This window comes from Bos indicus x Bos taurus, chromosome 17 (assembly GCF_003369695.1).
Source record: "Bos indicus x Bos taurus breed Angus x Brahman F1 hybrid chromosome 17, Bos_hybrid_MaternalHap_v2.0, whole genome shotgun sequence".
In the NCBI taxonomy this organism is placed as follows: domain Eukaryota; kingdom Metazoa; phylum Chordata; class Mammalia; order Artiodactyla; family Bovidae; genus Bos; species Bos indicus x Bos taurus.
This window is the reverse complement of record NC_040092.1, coordinates 38,318,766-38,336,068: the sequence shown is the minus strand read 5'-3', so window position 1 is coordinate 38,336,068 and position 17,303 is coordinate 38,318,766. Positions and strand designations below refer to the sequence as shown.

At 38.9% G+C, this 17,303-nt stretch overlaps 1 protein-coding gene across 4 annotated transcripts in view; it reads right to left on the bottom strand.

Annotated features, from left to right (window-relative positions):
* SPATA5 (spermatogenesis associated 5) overlaps positions 1-17,303 on the bottom strand; it is a 322,015-nt gene that overhangs the window by 20,740 nt on the left and 283,972 nt on the right. Inside the window, exon 16 of one of the 4 annotated variants that reach the window (XM_027567290.1) lies at positions 1,515-1,589. The exons of the other annotated variants lie outside the window; for them this stretch is intronic. Coding sequence (XP_027423091.1) covers positions 1,548-1,589 — 42 coding nt within the window. The 3' untranslated portion in view covers positions 1,515-1,547. The remainder of the gene's footprint in view (positions 1-1,514; positions 1,590-17,303) is intronic. 4 annotated transcript variants of the gene reach the window in all.

The following is a 17,303-nucleotide window of genomic DNA, read 5'->3' as shown; positions in this document are numbered from 1 at the left end:
GACATCATCTTAGATAAATGTTAGTATACTCTTCAATTCAATCCTTTCTCTCCCTTAACTTTTCCATTCATCAACTTGTCCAAGAAATCACTTCACAGCTATACTGAGAGCCATTTCTCTTTTCTTTTATAGCTGCATATTTTACTCAACCAGGCCCCAGGTAATGGACATTTGAGTTGTTGCCAGTCCTTTCCTCCCTTATTTATATGTCAATCGTAGTCTACAAACAATCAAATGGGAAAAGTAAAGAAGAGTCATCCACCTGGTAAGAAGCTCCTATTCACTGAAGCATGAGTATGATTAAAGAATATTGCTTTCTTAACCACTACTTGTTCAAAATTTTAGAAACAGTGAGTCTTGAAGTCATACTTTCTGGCTCCTGTATTTGCCTCTGTTCTTCCCATTTTTCACCTTGCTTCGCCTTTTAAAGGCCTTCAGCCTCAGCCAGCTCTAGTTATGGCTCGCGTTCTTCACATCTCTAAGTGGCTTCATGCTACAGAACTGATCTGGCTTTTGTCTGAAGCCTGGTGACGGGAACTGTCTCACTTGCAGTCTCTGCCTTCTGGCGATCAACACTGCTGCTACACTAATGTGGTGGTGGCAGAGGCAGCAGCAGAGCTCATGGGGCTGGCAGTGGGGCAATCATGGGCTTAGGAAGTGATACTAGGAAAATCAGGATTCTCATTTATTTTTGTGATTCAGACCAGTGTGGTTCTCCAAATCAATTTTTCATGTACACGGTAATGTCCTGGGACTAGCTCTGAATTCTTGGAAGATCATATGCTTAATATGCCATAGACATTCCTAGTAGAGATATATTATTCTAGGCCCCTAGTTTCTAGCCTTTACTTATCCCCTCTCAAATAATGAATCTACTCTGTGTCTTCAAACATCATTTCTATGCCAATGCCTTTGAAATGTTTATCTTCAGCTATAAGGCATCCTTCCAAGCCCCTACAACCCAAAGTGTCCCCCATCAGATGTGTCACCTTGATCGGAGAACTGCTTGCTTCACTAACTCATTTTCAAGGATATGCCCTTCATCTTGACAACCAGGCTTGAATCCACTAATAATATAGCCCTTTTTCTTGGCCTGATACCACTTAATCTGACCACCTCTCCTGAATCAGATGTTGATTTACTTGGCATCACGTGCCAATTCTACCCAGAAAGGGCTAACCAATGGGTAAAGTCAGGTTGGAGGGGATTCTTGAATACCCATGCTTTGTCCTTGGATGCAGTCTATGGATAAACACATTAGACAAGATCTTTGTTGGTATGCTAATCAAGTGTGAATATTTGTTAGAACCACTGAATATTTGGGGGAAAAAACAAGCCTAGGAGAAAAAAGATCCCAAATGACATGGCTCCTCTTAGTAGAGAAAGTGATCAGATGTGACAGGGGCCCAAACCACAGCCCAGTAGAAACCCTAATGGGACAACCGTGATACCAGAAGGAATGAGGGCTGCAGTGAGAAGTCATTTCAACTCCTCAGTACCTAGAAGGTGCTTACCGAAAGGGTTAGAACTGTTGATCTTGTGAGGCTCTAGAAAGCAGATCTAGGACCAAGGCTGCAGGAGAGAGGTTTCTGCCCAATAAAAGAAACACATGAATAATTCACAAGCTGCCCAGATGTAGATAGCTCTAAAGATAGTGAGTAAACAATTATTAGTTCAGTTCAGTCGCTCAGTTGTGTCCGACTCTTTGCGACCCTGTGAACTGCAGCATGCCAGGCTTCCCTGTCCATCACCAACTCCTGGAGCTTGCTCAAACTCATGACCATGTGACAGGAATATTATAGATCTTATTCAAATACTGGGAAGAAAGTTTGCTTACATGGTAGAGAAGAACTTTCAGTATGCTACCATCATCAAGTCTACAGTATTCCCTTTACTTGTACTCGCATGCTTAACTGGCCTTTCTGTTTCAACAGTTGTGCTACCTGGGTTCCTAAGAGTAGACCTCCTATTTAATCACTGGATTCCATTCGCTTTTTCCTAAGTCAAGATATGCTGCTGTAATTGCTTCCCCATGCATAATCAATTTCCCCCATCAGCATAACAATATGTTATAATTACTCATTTTAAAAGCATAATCACCTCCCATTTGCTTAATTTTTTTTATGAAGTATGTGTCATGTATGTATTTAGCTTGCTATGCTGGGTCTTAGTTGCGGCATGTGGGATCTAGTTCCTGGACCAGGGATCGAACCACGCCTCCCCCGCCCCTGCCACCCACATTGGGATCGCACAGTCTTAGTCACTGGACCACCAGGAAGTCCCTCCACATCTGCTTTAATCCACCACCAGTGAAACTCCTGGGAATAGCTGTCTTTATTTGCCTTTCTCCACTTCCTCTCCTTCTATTCTCCCTTAAACTCATTCAAATGAGACTTTTGACCTTCCACTGAACTGCTCTGTCAATAATCCAATGGTCAGTCCTCAGTCCTCAATTAACTTGATCTATCATTTGCTATCAATCACCCCTCCCACTTTCTTCAGCTGGACACTGGAACACCCCCCACTCTCTTCACTCCAGCTATACTGACTTCCTGACTGCTCTTAAACAAGAAAGGCTTACTCTTGTTCAGATCATTTGCTCTTGTTGTTCCCCTTCTGGAATGCTCTTCTTTTGGATAACAAACTGTACAATTCACTTACCTCAGGCTTTGATCCAGTATTACCTTTTTGGTAAGCTCTCCCTGGCCACCTGTATTTAACCTATGGCCTACTCTCTAGGCCTTTTTTCCTTCTCTGCTTTATTTTGCTCCTCCTCTGTTATTGTCATCTAATATATTACATTTTAACTTATTTTGTTGATGTGCTCTTTCTCCTCACAAAAATGGACCCACAAATTGATAGACTTTCATTTAGTATGTTTGCTATTGTGCATCAGTGACTGGTAATTTACTTAATAGTAGGTGCTCAATAAATACATGTTGAATGAATGAGGACACGTCTGATATTTGACTTAATGTTAACTAAAGTTAGGACTTTTATCCTAACAATTTGATTTTTGACCAAATGTGGAATTTATTCCTTAGCATGGGTGCTGTATTTATAACTTTATACTGTATATACTGCTGAGGCAGATTGTTAAAACAAAAACAAAAAAGCCCCATAAAACAACTTAGAACCAGTGAACCTCTTGCTCATGCTCCAATCTAGATTCAGTAGAGCAAGCTTTGACTACCATTAATTTGAAGTGTGCTTTTGGCCAGCCTTCCACAAAACGGGGCTGTGCTAAATACCTAGTAACCAAATAAAAACAGTGGAGATTAAGTAGAGATTAGAGCTAAATGGAATGTTAAATAAAGCTCTCAGCTGTGATACCATTTTATATTCCTGAGTGCTTGCAAATAATTCCTGAAAGTACTTGAAATGTAAATTCAGTCTGTCCCTGACCCCATCACTACCCTAACCCAGGGCTCACCCAGGGGTATCCTACACTCAGGTGCTGCACAGCTGGTTCGAAGCTCTGAGAACACCACCCAATACAGAGCTCTGCAAAACTGCAAATCCAAAAAAGCTCTCTGACAAAAGCCTGATCGGGGGGATCTCAGTGACTTTTGGGTGCTGGTACTTTAAAAAAAATCCTCCATGTGATCTGTGCTGTTTTCTTACGGCCTCAGCGCCTACCTGGTCTATGAGTCAAACTCACTAGTGTCAGACACTGTAACCTCAGTGTTACTGATGTTCAGATGAGCAACGGTGCAACAAGTCTTCTTCTGCTATCTCCTTCAAAAATCATCAGCAGAACCTGCTCTACATTCCTGGTCCTCTGAACAACAAACAAAGCAGTTACAGGATATTGTAACCAGGATAGTGTGTGATTTGTGAAGAAGTGACATTTCTGAGAAACAGAAAATCTGCTTTCTAGGAATATGTTCAGAGATGGAAATTAAGGGTTTTATAAGGAAAAACATTCTGTAAAAAAGAAAAACTGCTAGTTATATAAGCCAAAAAAACTGCAGGTGGCTTTGCTTTTATAAATCAGAAAGTATAAAATCAAAAGAAACAATTTAATGTAAAAACTTTAAGTATAAACATTAATTAATTTATCTTAAGTATTTTACTACTGATATCATTTATGTATCAAATACAAAGCAGTTTAGTAGTTTTTTTTTTTTTTCCAAAAATATGAATTACTTCAGATTTAGCTCTAAATGTATAGGTCCTTAAGTCTCTGAGAAATTAAAATGCAATAATTTTAGAGGCTAGTTTCAAGATTCAGTGTGACAAAAGATAACAACAGGCAAAGACTTTTCATGCTAGTATTTGACAGAAATACGAAGATATAGCCACAAACACAGCAGCTCTGAATCCCAAGAACACTGTGAAGCCAGTATTTATTTAGGGAAAGAGAAGGGCTATTCTAGTCAACTCAATTCACTTAGGAAAACCAATGCACAAAACATTGCTCAATGCTCTTGGGGAGGGAATATAAAGTCAACCTGTAGGAGCCTAGAATTCAGAAGGGGGGAATAAGACAATTGTACAAATGCTTTTTAGAAAGTGAAGTGAGTGATATATGAGAAATATAAAATACTGGCATGGAAGAACAATACTGATGACAATGGTAATAGTTATCACTACAACTACTACCACCGCCACCAGTACCACCACTGACTGACTCCCAAACGTTCTAGATCTTCACATGCCTAATGTATCCGACAGTCCAAGTGAGGGAGGCAGCAGTCCCCCTCCCCAACAATTTAAAAATGAAGAAACTGACATTTAAAGCATTTAGGTATATTTGCTCAATATCATATAATCAGGTAAGTGCTGAATCCAGGTTTAAATCCGTATCTGCATGACTCCGGTACCTTCAAACTATTTATCATTATCAGGCTATCTGGCCCTCACCGTAGCTCCGATGAGGAGGAGAAAACATCTACCAGGAGCTCACTGATCAAGAGAAGGCCCTTAGTAATGAGCTTTAAATGAATGGGAGATGTGAAGATGGTGGTGCTGGCAGCGAGGCACTCCATGTGAAGGAACACTCCCGAGCAAGGCACAGAGGCAGCACAGGGTAGGCTGCATTCAGAGGCTCAAAAGTAGTTTCACAAGACTTGGGTGGTTTCAGACTGTGCTCCTTGTAGTCTTCGGGTTCTCGTCAAATGTCTGGGGCATAGAGGAAGAATGAGAAGAAACAGCTGAGAGCGTAGAGAAAGAAGTGATTGAAGGAACAAAACCTGGGGAACACTTCAGCTTAGTGTGATACAAGGAGAGAGTCTGTAAAAGGAAGAAGCAGAGGAGCCTACGAGAGTTCACATGAAAACCAGAAGAGCATTTCAGGAAGAGGGTATGACTTCTGGCAGATGGGGCAGAAAGGCCAGGGAAGCTGAGGGCTTGGAGCTTGGGTCCTGGATTGGAGATGAGGAAACTGTTGGTAAGGTCAGCTCAGCAGTGTGGAGGGAGAGAGAGGCCAGGCTGTCAGGGTTTCTAAAGTGACTTGGGAGCAAGGAACTGGAGGCAGTAAGTGTTCCAGTCTTTTGAGAATTTCGGTGGTAAAATGGAGACAGGCTGTAACCTAAGAGTAACAACGATCTAAGGGAGGTTTAAAAAGGAATATACTATCCAAAAGTGGATGTAAAACAAGAAATGGTATTTCCAGAGTTAATTTTTAATTTCCTGAGTTCACTGCAGTACGAATTTCAAACCATTTTGGCACTCATATCCTGGCATGTGTATGAACTTAATTGTGGAGATAAATGCAGTAGCAGCTCGGACAGAAATAAAAAATCCTCTGTAAAATTACAGGAACAGTTACATTAAGTTCTTCTCAAACTTCTAATCCCCCAATTTCAGCTATAGCATAATGGTTAGAGGTTTTTCTGCCAGTGGGTAAAGACAGATACCCTCAAGTGTAAGCACAGACTAGCACACAACACTAGCAAACAAAACACCTACTAACACATAACATATGATTATTCCAAAACTTCAGATCTTTTCCATTGTCAAATAATCTTCCTTTGTATTCATGTTTTATTTGCTTTACCTTAAGTCACCCCCTAATCATGCTGACATCTACTACCGATGATTATATTAGACCTAAAAGTGTTCTTAAACAAATGAAAAATACTGACTTCCATTCCTGAAAGTCCTGCTTCCAATTTTCAGGAGGAAATTAAATAATGTATAAATCAAATACTGGGCCTGAGCCCAGACAGCTGAACATCGTTTTGTCCTTTCAAGGCAAAGAGGAAGTGTCTGCTATGGCAGGGACATGCCAAGAGAAATAAAGCTTAACCTCAGCCCCATGTGAAAGTGATTTTAGATAATCGGGGGTGTCTACAAATAGGTTAAAAATGGGACCACATACTAGCAGGGAACTTTCCATGGAAGTTAAAAAATGTATCAAGATCTAACCCCCACCTTAAAAACAAAATGTGTTTGGAAACTGGCATGGCCTTAGAAATTCTATATACAGACAGTAGAGGAAAGGGAAAGTAGAGAGGGGAAGAGAGTTGACAAGTCAAAGGAAATTAAAACGTGTTTCCGCTTAGCATTTATGATAGGCTCACAATCTGATTTCTTTGTAATTGTAATTGCCAGATTCAAAATGATATATGTGTGAAGCGGAAGGAAAGGAGAGAGAGGAAGAAAGGGAAAGGGAGGGGAGAGAGAGAAAGAATGACTAAGAATATACGTGTGTAGGTAGAGTGACAGATGGTGAAAAATTATTCAGATTAGGGACTGGCAAATTTATTCTGCAAAGGGCCAGAGAGCAAATATTTTAGGCTTTGTGGAGAACACAGTCCCTCCTGTAACTATTCAAATCGCTTTTGTTGTTCGCAAGCAGCCATAGGCAGTATGTAAATGAATGAGTTGTGGCTGTGTGCCAACACAACTTTATGGACACTGAAATTACATGTATTTTTCTTCTTTTGATTTTTCTTCAATCACTTCAAAACATAAAACTATTCTTAGCTTATGAGCCCTACAAAAACAGATTGTGGGACATATCTGACCTGCAGACTCAGTGTGCTGCCCCAACCCCCACCCCAATTCAGATAGAGCATTCTTATGAAACTAGGCTTGACTCAAATTTGGGGGATTCTAGGTAATAAAAACTGCTTTTTTTTTTTGGGCCAGTAGCTGAACAAAAAAACAGTAGTAATGGGCAAAAGCATTTACTTGGACAATGCAGCAGACTCTAACCCTGTGAAAAAGACAAGCACCTCTATCTGTTTCTAGGGGGATACTTACATAAGAAACCAAAGTTTATGTAGGAAGAAACTTTGAAGCCAAATGCTATATAACCATTAATATGCAACATTATTCAGGGATCAAGGGTGTTTTAAAATATTATCCCCTTTATCAGAAGTTAATATTTTATAAACATCCTTTGTAGCATAACAGTAGTCAGGAATTACACATAAATTTCCATCATCACCTCTATGGAAACCAGAGAGCTGGGTACTGGAAGGGTTTTCTGGTGGAACATATGCTTTGCAGATCACATGGTGATAAAACCTTTATGGAGCATCTGACCTAGACTTTCAGAAACAAAGGAAATATAAAAGTGCAAAGCATGTACATTCACAGTTTTTGTGAAGCAAAATAATTTTTATACATTCAATATTCTATTATGCAACAAACACTGACTTTTTCTTTCTGCATTCAAGGAGAAACACTTACAAAACATCCCGGTAGGTGTCTCACTACGTTGATATAGGAAACAGTATTCCTTTTTTTTTTTGGGTGGATATTCCCAGTACTTCTCCTTAGTAATCTTGAACAGATGAGGCCTTCTTATTCGGGGAACTGCTCCTCAGCCACATCAACCCTTTACAGTGTGGTCACGGTGCCCTGTGGCACTGTGGGTACCACAGGGGTAGCTGCAAGACGCAGCTGGTTGGGACAGATTGTGTCCCGAGGATGAACAATGATTCAGGGAAGGTTTAAAAAAATGAATATATTACCCCCAAATGGTTGTAAAACTGGATTATCTCCAGAGTTGTATTTTTATGGACTGGTCACTCATGGTACCCAGGATTGCAATCAATGTGGAGTGGGTAATCACACTTGTTTTAGAGAATTTAGAACACAATTTTTTATTTGATGGCAAGTTCTGGTCAGGAATGCAATCCTCTATTATAATATTGTCTGTTTAAGGAAACAGAACTCTCTCAGCAGTGACCTGTTTTGTGGTGGTCTGCTTTATGGCACTGTTTCTAGGAATTCATTGTGGGGAAACAAGCTGCCTTAACCATCCACATGGAAACGATTGAGGCTGGAGGCGAGGGAGAGCCAGAGAGAGTGGGAAGGCCTAGGGTGTAAAACAGGCGGTGGCCTTGAGAGCAGGCTCAGTGAGCAGTCTTTTTATTTCTTCTCTCCTTCTTCATTTCCTCCCATGCTGTATCCTTATTATTATTTTTAGTATACTTTATTATTTAGAGGTGTTTTTAGATTCATGGTAAAACTGAGTGGGAAGTACAGATACCCTTTGCCCCTACATATACATAGCCTCCCCTACAATCAACATCCCTCACCCACGGGTATATCTGTTACAATCAGTGAACCTGCACCTACTCAATATTATCACCCAAAGTTCAGAGTTTACATGAGGGTTCACTCTTGGCACGGTACAACCCGTGGGTTTGGACCCATGTGTAATGACATGTATCTACCATTACAGTACCAGACAGAGTAGTCTCACTGTCCTAAAAATCCTATGTGCTGTACTTATTCATCCCTTCTAACCCCTGGCAACCAATGATCTTTTTTTACTATCTCCATAGCTTTTTTGCTTTTTCCAGAATGTCATATAGTTGGAATTACGTAGTATGTCACCTTTTTGGATTGGCTCCTTAGTGATATACACTTATGGTTCCTCCAGGTCTTTTTATGGCTTGATAGTGCATTTCTTTTCAGTGCTGAATAAGAAAGATTCCACTGTGTGGATGCGCTAGTTTATTTATTCACTCACTTACTGAAGGACATTTTGGTTGCTTCCACACCTCTGGTAGTTATTCTTCTTTTACTATTACTACAATGACTATATATATGAGAAAACTACCCAGGTCACAGAGCTAGTAAGTATCAGAGATGGGATTCAAATCCAGGATTGCCTCATTCAAGACACTGAGTTTTTCATCTCTCTGCTATACTTCCAATTTGTGTATATTTTTATATGTTATTTATTCCTTCTAGCTGAAGCTTAAAAAAAACTGTCATTTCAATCAGAAGTAATATAAACTCACAGTAAGGGAAAAATTAATAATTTCAGGTTTGTTTACCATGGTCCTAAATCCAGGGGTTTATTTCAACATCCACAAAATGCCATTTAATAAGAAACATATAGATTAAGACATAAAATTTCCCCTTAAAACTTAAGCACACAACTTCCCCTAATGTAGAAACATAACAAATTTCTGGAATGTACAAACTTAAGGAAAAGTATCAGTACCTTAACTCGGCATTTATCACATGCTTTATGTTTTTATACTTTCATAAACAAAAATTAAATGATAAGCCAATTAGGTCAGTTAGCTAAGAATATAAGGATTGCCATAAAACTTTCCTTTCCTTCCCAAGTCATTTTTCTGGTTGTAAACGGACTAAAATGATGAACAAAACAAAAACAAAAGAACAGTGGTAGGTAAGGCAGTTTAAAAGACCAAACCAAACATGGACAGAAGAGGCTACCAGAACCTTATGCAAACACTGCTTATAAATGCATCAACATTACCTCCAGAGGTTTCATCCCTTGGTTCTGCAGGCCCCAAAAGTCATGTATCAGAAGAGTAAATGAGTAGACTCAAGGGTAGAAATGGGTTCTTTCACAAAGTGTGGCTGTTTGTGGTTGTTTCCACTTAACTGGAACACAAGTGAGTTGACAATGGTGGAAATTGAAGGGGGTTAAAAAAAAAAAAAGACAACTATCCAAGGGTCTTTCTGAGGAAAAAGTACTGCAGAGAAAATTAACATAAACATAATTCAATTAAAATAAAAAACTGTTCTGACAGACTTGGATATGAAAGTTAATATACCTGCACAACTCAAGAAGTAAGAGCAAACATGTTCAATTACGCAACCAATGAGTTGTGCTTTTATTTAGACCCATCTAGAAAATTACTCTGGGATTCTTCCTCTTACTGAAAATTATGACCCTCAGGAAACTTGACTTTGACCAAAATGATTCAGATCACAGTGTTGCCAGGACTCTGGTGAGATCACCCAAAGTTCTTCATCCTGGATTCTTGCCTCAAGTTCTTTCATATAAGAATGACATCCTCTCATTACCAGACAGCCTCTCAAAACACATGGACTATTCCGGTGGGGAGTCCAATTATCATTTCCAGATTAAATCAGTGCCTAGAGCACCTGAACTAGAGAACTGGGTAACAGGATATGATAGGGTTTAAAAAATGATGTACCCTTTTATATAATTAATTTGAACCTTGCCCAGACCAGCACTGATCCCAACTTGTTATCATCAAATATCAAAACTCAAACCCAAGGTAAAAGGCAGTGGGAGAAGTCTCTTTATCTCCAGTGACTATCTTGGCAAATGCCTGGGACTCAAACAAATGCTTGTTCTTAATACAGTTAAGATAAAATAGTTTCAGATATTCCAAAAAGGACACATACTACTTCTTTCCAGAGAAGACGGTAGAGTGGTCAGTGTGGTAAACTTTCACAAAAGTAACACTGTATGCATGAGGTCTTTCACTCATCAAACATTTATTAAGAACAAACTATAAGCCAGACACTAATAGTCTTCTTTGATCAATCAATTCATTCTAAGATTCTGAAGCTTTAACACAGGCATTAGAAAGGCATTATTTCTGGTAAATGTAAGTGGTGTTTTCAGATCACTGCAGAAGGGCAACTATTAAAATAATTCAAAAAACCCTTCAAGATGACACTGAGTTACAACTAATATACTATATAGATTAATTCCTTGTGATACTGAAGATGAGACTAGATTATCAAGCTGGTCAGAAAGTAAGAAAAAGCTAGAGCAGAAGCTTAATAGACACAAATTCCCAGCCACACACACACATTTACTGAAAGCATTCAAAACCATCCTAAAGAAACAATGGATATTCAAGGAAATTAAGATTTAAGGGCATAGGCTTTGGGGTATTAGTAGGGTTCAAATCTTGGATCTCCCAGTTTTACCTGTGAGATCTTAAAAACACTATTTTAAGCTACAGTTTCTTCCTCTGTAAAATGAGTGTACTGTTTTTTTTCCCTCATAGGGTTATTGTATTAAATCAAATAACTTTGTGTCTCATAGGATTATTGTATTAAAAATTAAACAACAAATTATATTAGGCTTATTGTATTAAATTAGTTATTACATGACATTATTGCTAGTTGTCTAGCAATATCATAGTAATTGTTCAACAAAACTGTTGCAAACATTTACTAAAATCATTATTACCTGATTACTGAGTGTATAGTGAAGATGTGGCTATGGATTTATCTACTATTTTTTTCCCAATGCAAATTATTTATAACCTAATTCAAGTGGAAGTCATTGTGAGTGGTTTAGGAGGCTTCTATCTCACACATCCTTTTGTTTCTACTTGTGGAAATGTCCACTTTCGTTTGTAATTTGTTTCTAACTCCTAAAATTCCAGCTGTTCCTTGGAATGTCTTCTAGTAAAAAACTGAAGCTGATAAATGGAATTCTGATATGAGACACTATAAACAAAGCAACTCCAAATGAATTTTTATAGGCATTTAGCATCCAATATTGGAGACTGAGGGGGAATACACTGTTAAACAGGAACAGCGTAAAGGAATGAAGAAAGGAAGTTCATAGGTTGGAGACACAGTTATGTACAACTATTTAATAAGTTTTACAAATATGTAGCAAAGTCCTAAAGATGGATTTTGGTCTACTAAATTCACAGAAGTATTTTCATTATATCCATACACATAGAGAATGAATTATCTGTCAACAGCCATCTTTGAAAACAAAAAGCAAGATATTTTCTAGCAGAAAGAAGTTCAACAATGTCACCCCAACTACTGGTATTATCTGAGCAGCAAGACTGAGTGATGAAATTTTGCACTGCCTTTGCTGACTGGTTGATAGGAAAGATCATTCTTGCCAACGCCTCCAAGAATCTCACTGTGTACTACAGTGCATTACTGTTAATGACACTGTGATTCTCAGCATGTGAAACCTTTTCAAAATTACTAAAGGTAAATCATATGCATGCTCCAATGAACAGACTCAAATTAATACCATCTTGGATGATGAAAAAAAAAAACAAAACTGAAATATTAAGAATGCCCAGGGCAGAATTTCAACTGTAGGACCAGATGACTTTTCAGTGTAAGTTGCACATGGCAAATGAAAACCTTAAATTCACTCAAATGTATGTGCATCATAGACTTCCCTGGTGACTCAGACAGTAAAGAATCTGCCTGTCATGTGGGAGACCTAGGTTCGATCTCTGGATTGGGAAGAGCCCCTAGAGAAGGGAATGGCAACTCACTCCAGTATTCTTGTCTGGAGAATTCCACATACAGAGGAGCCTGGTGGGCTATAGTGCATGGGATCGCAGAGTCAGACATGACTGAGCGACTAACACACACACACACACACACACACACATACACACACACACACACACACACACACACACACACACACACACACACACACATGTACCACAGTTTCACCAAATGAACAATGCATCTCAAGTACCCAAAGATTTGTTCTCAGTAATGGGTAAGCTAGCTGTAAGCCAAAGGAGAAAAGGAGGAAACTTAACCCACAGGGATTAGGACATCCTTCAAGCCATGAACCTTTCATGGAAAGCTATATAAAATGAAGCTGGCAAGCAAGGACACCAAATAAGGCCACAGTGACTGAGTCCTGTCTGAGTCAAGGGGTAATATTCACAGGGATCCCCCCTGAAACTGTGCACTGCTGTGTTCCTGCTGGCAGGAATTTACCAGTGCTGTCAACCCTTGATAACAAAAGAATCCTCATTAAATTAAACCAAAAGAAGAAAAGTAAAAACGTATGGATTTTTTTTTTTTAACTCTTTCTATAGGCAGAAAACCAGAAGCAGATAAAGAACTGAAGAACATGCTTACACTATTCCAAGTATTATTTTCTTGCCAAGCTGGGAAGGCACAATTTTCCTTAAAGTTATGTTTAAGTAATACTTTGGCCTTGGAAGTAACTCCTTAGCGAGGGACTTCCCTGGAGTGCTAGTCACTCTCCAGCACTGCGCTGCAGTACACTACAAGGATTTCATCAATTATGCTAAATCTGGGTATATCCTATTACCTATGTGCACATAGCTCCATGATAAGCTTCTTCACAGGTGTCACAGAAACTATCCTTGGAGAATGAATGAGGGATAAAAATGATGGACTGTTATACTGATTTTCCCATGTACACTACTTTTCATGGTCTTAAAGATGAAAACATCCTGAGTTGAAAAGGTAATCTGTGCATCCGCTTTTTAGGTTGAGCATAAGAAGATAATAATATCTCTAGCTATAATTCAGAGTGCTCTTCTAATTGTACTTTGATCAAGCTTCAGGTTAAAATAATTTGCCTGCCAAGACACACTGTTGCTCAGGGTTTTAATTCTTAAAATTACAGGTAGGGATATAAAAGGTGGAGTTTTTAAAACATTATTTTCCTCTTTTAAGTTCAAACTATGTTTTCTGCATTATTTTATTGAAGAACCCCAAATGAACAGGTGAATGGGAAAGCAACATGAACCTAAATTTTTTGATGTACAAAGCACACAAGATTTATAGCTATTTCTTCATTATATTTCTGAGCTTTACAAATAAATATTAAACATTAACTCATTTCATAAAAAGTTTCATTAGGGAATACCCTTCCCCTAGAAAGTATACAGGTAATAAAGACAAGTTGGCATTTTTAATATTCACCAATGATAAATCACTTTTCAAACTGAGGTTATTGCCAGGCTCTACTATTTCGTGTTTTACATTTTTAAGGTAAACAGGCAGGTTCCATTCCAATGTGAAAGACATAATGACTACACTATACAAAAACTCAAATTCTCATAGCATTCAGTTATCTGTTTTTATTCTTTAACTTCATCTTTTAGCTTTATTTACCAGAGAAGATCGTATCTGAGAAGCTATTTAAAACTATAAATCTGTCAATGGTTTCTTTTATAGGGGTGACATGGGAAAAAGAAAGGACAGTATTAAGAGGGACAAGGGATGTTGTACAAGGAGTACTTGAACCGCAGGCTCTCCTCCCCTAACACATGATATTTGGATGCTCAATGTTTGCCTCAGCTCATGTATACACGGGAAAAGAAATATGAGTTACTAATTTCAAACTTAAAAATGTCAGGAATGTAAAAACTGGAAGTTCCAACTTTTATTTGAAACTGTAGCAAAGACATTTCATTAAAAAGAAGACTATGATAATCAGATAGGTGCAAACTTGTCAAGACGGAATTTCAGTGTGCATTTCACACACAGAGGTACAAAACCTTACAAGCATGTTCTGCTTCTTGAGCTCAAGAAAATAATAAGTACTCGGGTTATAATTCTGAGAAACAAGAATGAAATAAGCCATGTGGTCAGTAGCTTTCTTAGTTAGTGAAACAGTTTTTAAAACACTCTGCAGTCTGCAAGGTGACTCAGAGGTCACAGCAGGAAAAGGAGGGAAAGGTATATAGGTGGGACAGGCCCCAACCAAAGCAGATTCATTCTTATCTTAACGGTCTTCCTACGTGGGGCTTCCCTGTTTGGCTCAGTAGTAAAGAATCTGCCTGCCAGTGCAGGAGACGTGGGTTTGACCTATGGGTCGGGAAGATCCCCAGGGGGAAGGAATTGGTGGCAACCCACTCTAGTATTCTTGCCTGGAGAATCCCATGGACAGAGGAACCTGGTGGGCTACACAGTCCACGGGGTCTCAAAGAGTCAGACATAACTGCATGACTAAACAACGAACAAAACTTTCTACAAAAAGTTTTATTTGAAGGAGAGAACAAGTTTTGGCTACTAAAATCTTTCAGAAACTACTCTTCTTTAGTTTCAAAAATGATAGAAAAGATTAACACTGAATTCTAAAATAAAGCTTCCATGGAGAAACACAGTTCTGGATTGGAATGAAGAGATGGAAAGAACATGATAATTTTTTTAGACAATATTTTGCTTTTATAATTTCTAAGAGTAACTGATGTAATCGTCACCTCCTAGTCTTCCTTATTATTTATTCTCAATTGAAAAGCAAGTCATACAAGAGCAAGTCAGACAAATAGTGACAATCTGAAAAGAATGACTTTTCCTTGTCAGCTTACACAGAGAAGCTTAAAAACGTTTTTACTGATTGAGCTTCCAAAGTGATCCAAAGTATTTATCATAGCCATACTGGAGGAATGAGAAACTATCAGAAACTATTACAAGAAAGATAAGAAAGTAAAATCTGCTAGAGCTTTATTATGCTGCATATGTTAAGATATTTTCGACAACTTCTCCCATCATCACCAAATGCTAGGTTGAGGAACCTGTTTTAGCTTAAAGTTACCAAAATTACTGGCCTATGTGGATCCGAACTCATAAGTCAAGATTCTTAAAACCAAGTATAGCTAGTTTTACTGATTCGCTCTCCACAAAGCTTAAATAAACAAAAAACCAAAAAATCTAGATAAGAACAGAAAATGTGCAAGGTGTTACGAGATACATTTGTTGTTGTTTAGTCGCTAAGTCGCGTCTGACTCTTTGCAATCCCATGGACTGTAACTTGCCAGTCTCCTCTGTCCGTAGGATTTCCCAGGCATGAATACTGGAGTGTGATGCCATTTCCTTCTCCAAGAGATCTTCCCGACCCAGGACTGAACCTGGGGTCTCCTGCATTGGCAGGTGGATTCTTCACCGTGAACCACCAGGGAAACCCATGGGATACAGAGTGAAGGTATCTAATCTGAGCTACAAGTGTTAGAAATGACTTTCTGGAAGAAGTTATAACTAAGCTGAGTGGGTGGGTACAAAAGACTTAAACTAAGATGAATAGTTCTTTGAAGCTTTAGGTATTCTGTAAAATGTTCCTAAATATATTTGTTTTCCCACCCAATAAGAAATGTGTGCTAAGTCACTTCAATTGTGTCTGACTCTGGAATCCTATTGACTGTAGCCCATGGACTGACAGGCAAGAATATTGGAGTGGGTTGCCATGCCCTTCTCTGGGGGATCTCCCCAACCCAGGGATGGAACCGGAGTCTCTTGTGTCTCCTGCATTGGCAGGCAGGTTCTTACCACTAGTGCCACCTGGGAAGTCCTTCCCCATTTTATGGGTAGAGAGAATGTAGCCTTTAAAACAAGGGAGACAACAGCAGCTCTGCAGCTGATAGAGAGCAGGAAAAGCGAAGCATAGTGCTTTAAAGACAAGGTATTACACAGGAAATTAAACTGGTAGCAGGTGAAACTTCAATCTTTAATATGCTAGAAGACTGTTGTTAATAAGTTCAGCAAATGAAGTCCATGGGTCTCTTCAGAGAAATAAGAAACTGAACAGTCCTAAGAAAAACAAGCCTGTCTCCCCAGGTTAAAAAAAACCATTATTTCTCAGAGTTTTGCTTAAGCTCACCAGTCCTCAAACAAAGCTTCCAAATTACTCATTAAAAAAAAACACAGAAAGATGAATCTAGACCATAAGTTACATCCTGTTCTATTATAACTTCTTTTTGGCATGTTAGTTTTTTAACATAAGCAACAGAACCCTGGCAAAGAAACATATCCATTTCTGGTCTGGCCTTTGCTCATCCCTTACAGTGCTCGATACCAGTAAAATAACTGGGATTTTATACTATAAAAAGGAAAGCAAGAGGGAAGTTGAGCAAGATGACAACCAAGAAGTTTTCTGAACTTCCCTCTTCCCACGTACACATTGAATGCACAAGGAGCAATTACTTATGAAAGAAATCCAGAAATAAGCTGAGAGACTTGTATACATAGAATGAATGAGAAAATACCCACATTGAAATGGGTAGGAAAGGCTTAGATGCACTCATCATAAACCTCACTCCTGGCCCAGGGCCATAAAACCTGAAGAGAACTCCAAACTCTCAGCTTCTCCCTGAGGAGCAAGGGTTTGGACTGAACATCTAAGGCCTCAACTTTTAAGACTTCCACCTGGCTTGGCTGGTGTCCATAAGACCCAGAAGATTACAGCAAACAAAGAAGCAATGCTTCATTGGTGCATAAGTAATCACTGTAGTTATCCCTTCCTCCCACTCCCCAGGACTCAGTACAGGGATACATTAGCAACACCTATCTCTCCCAGTCCTTCTCTGCTGCTGCTGCTGCTAAGTCGCTGCAGTCATGTC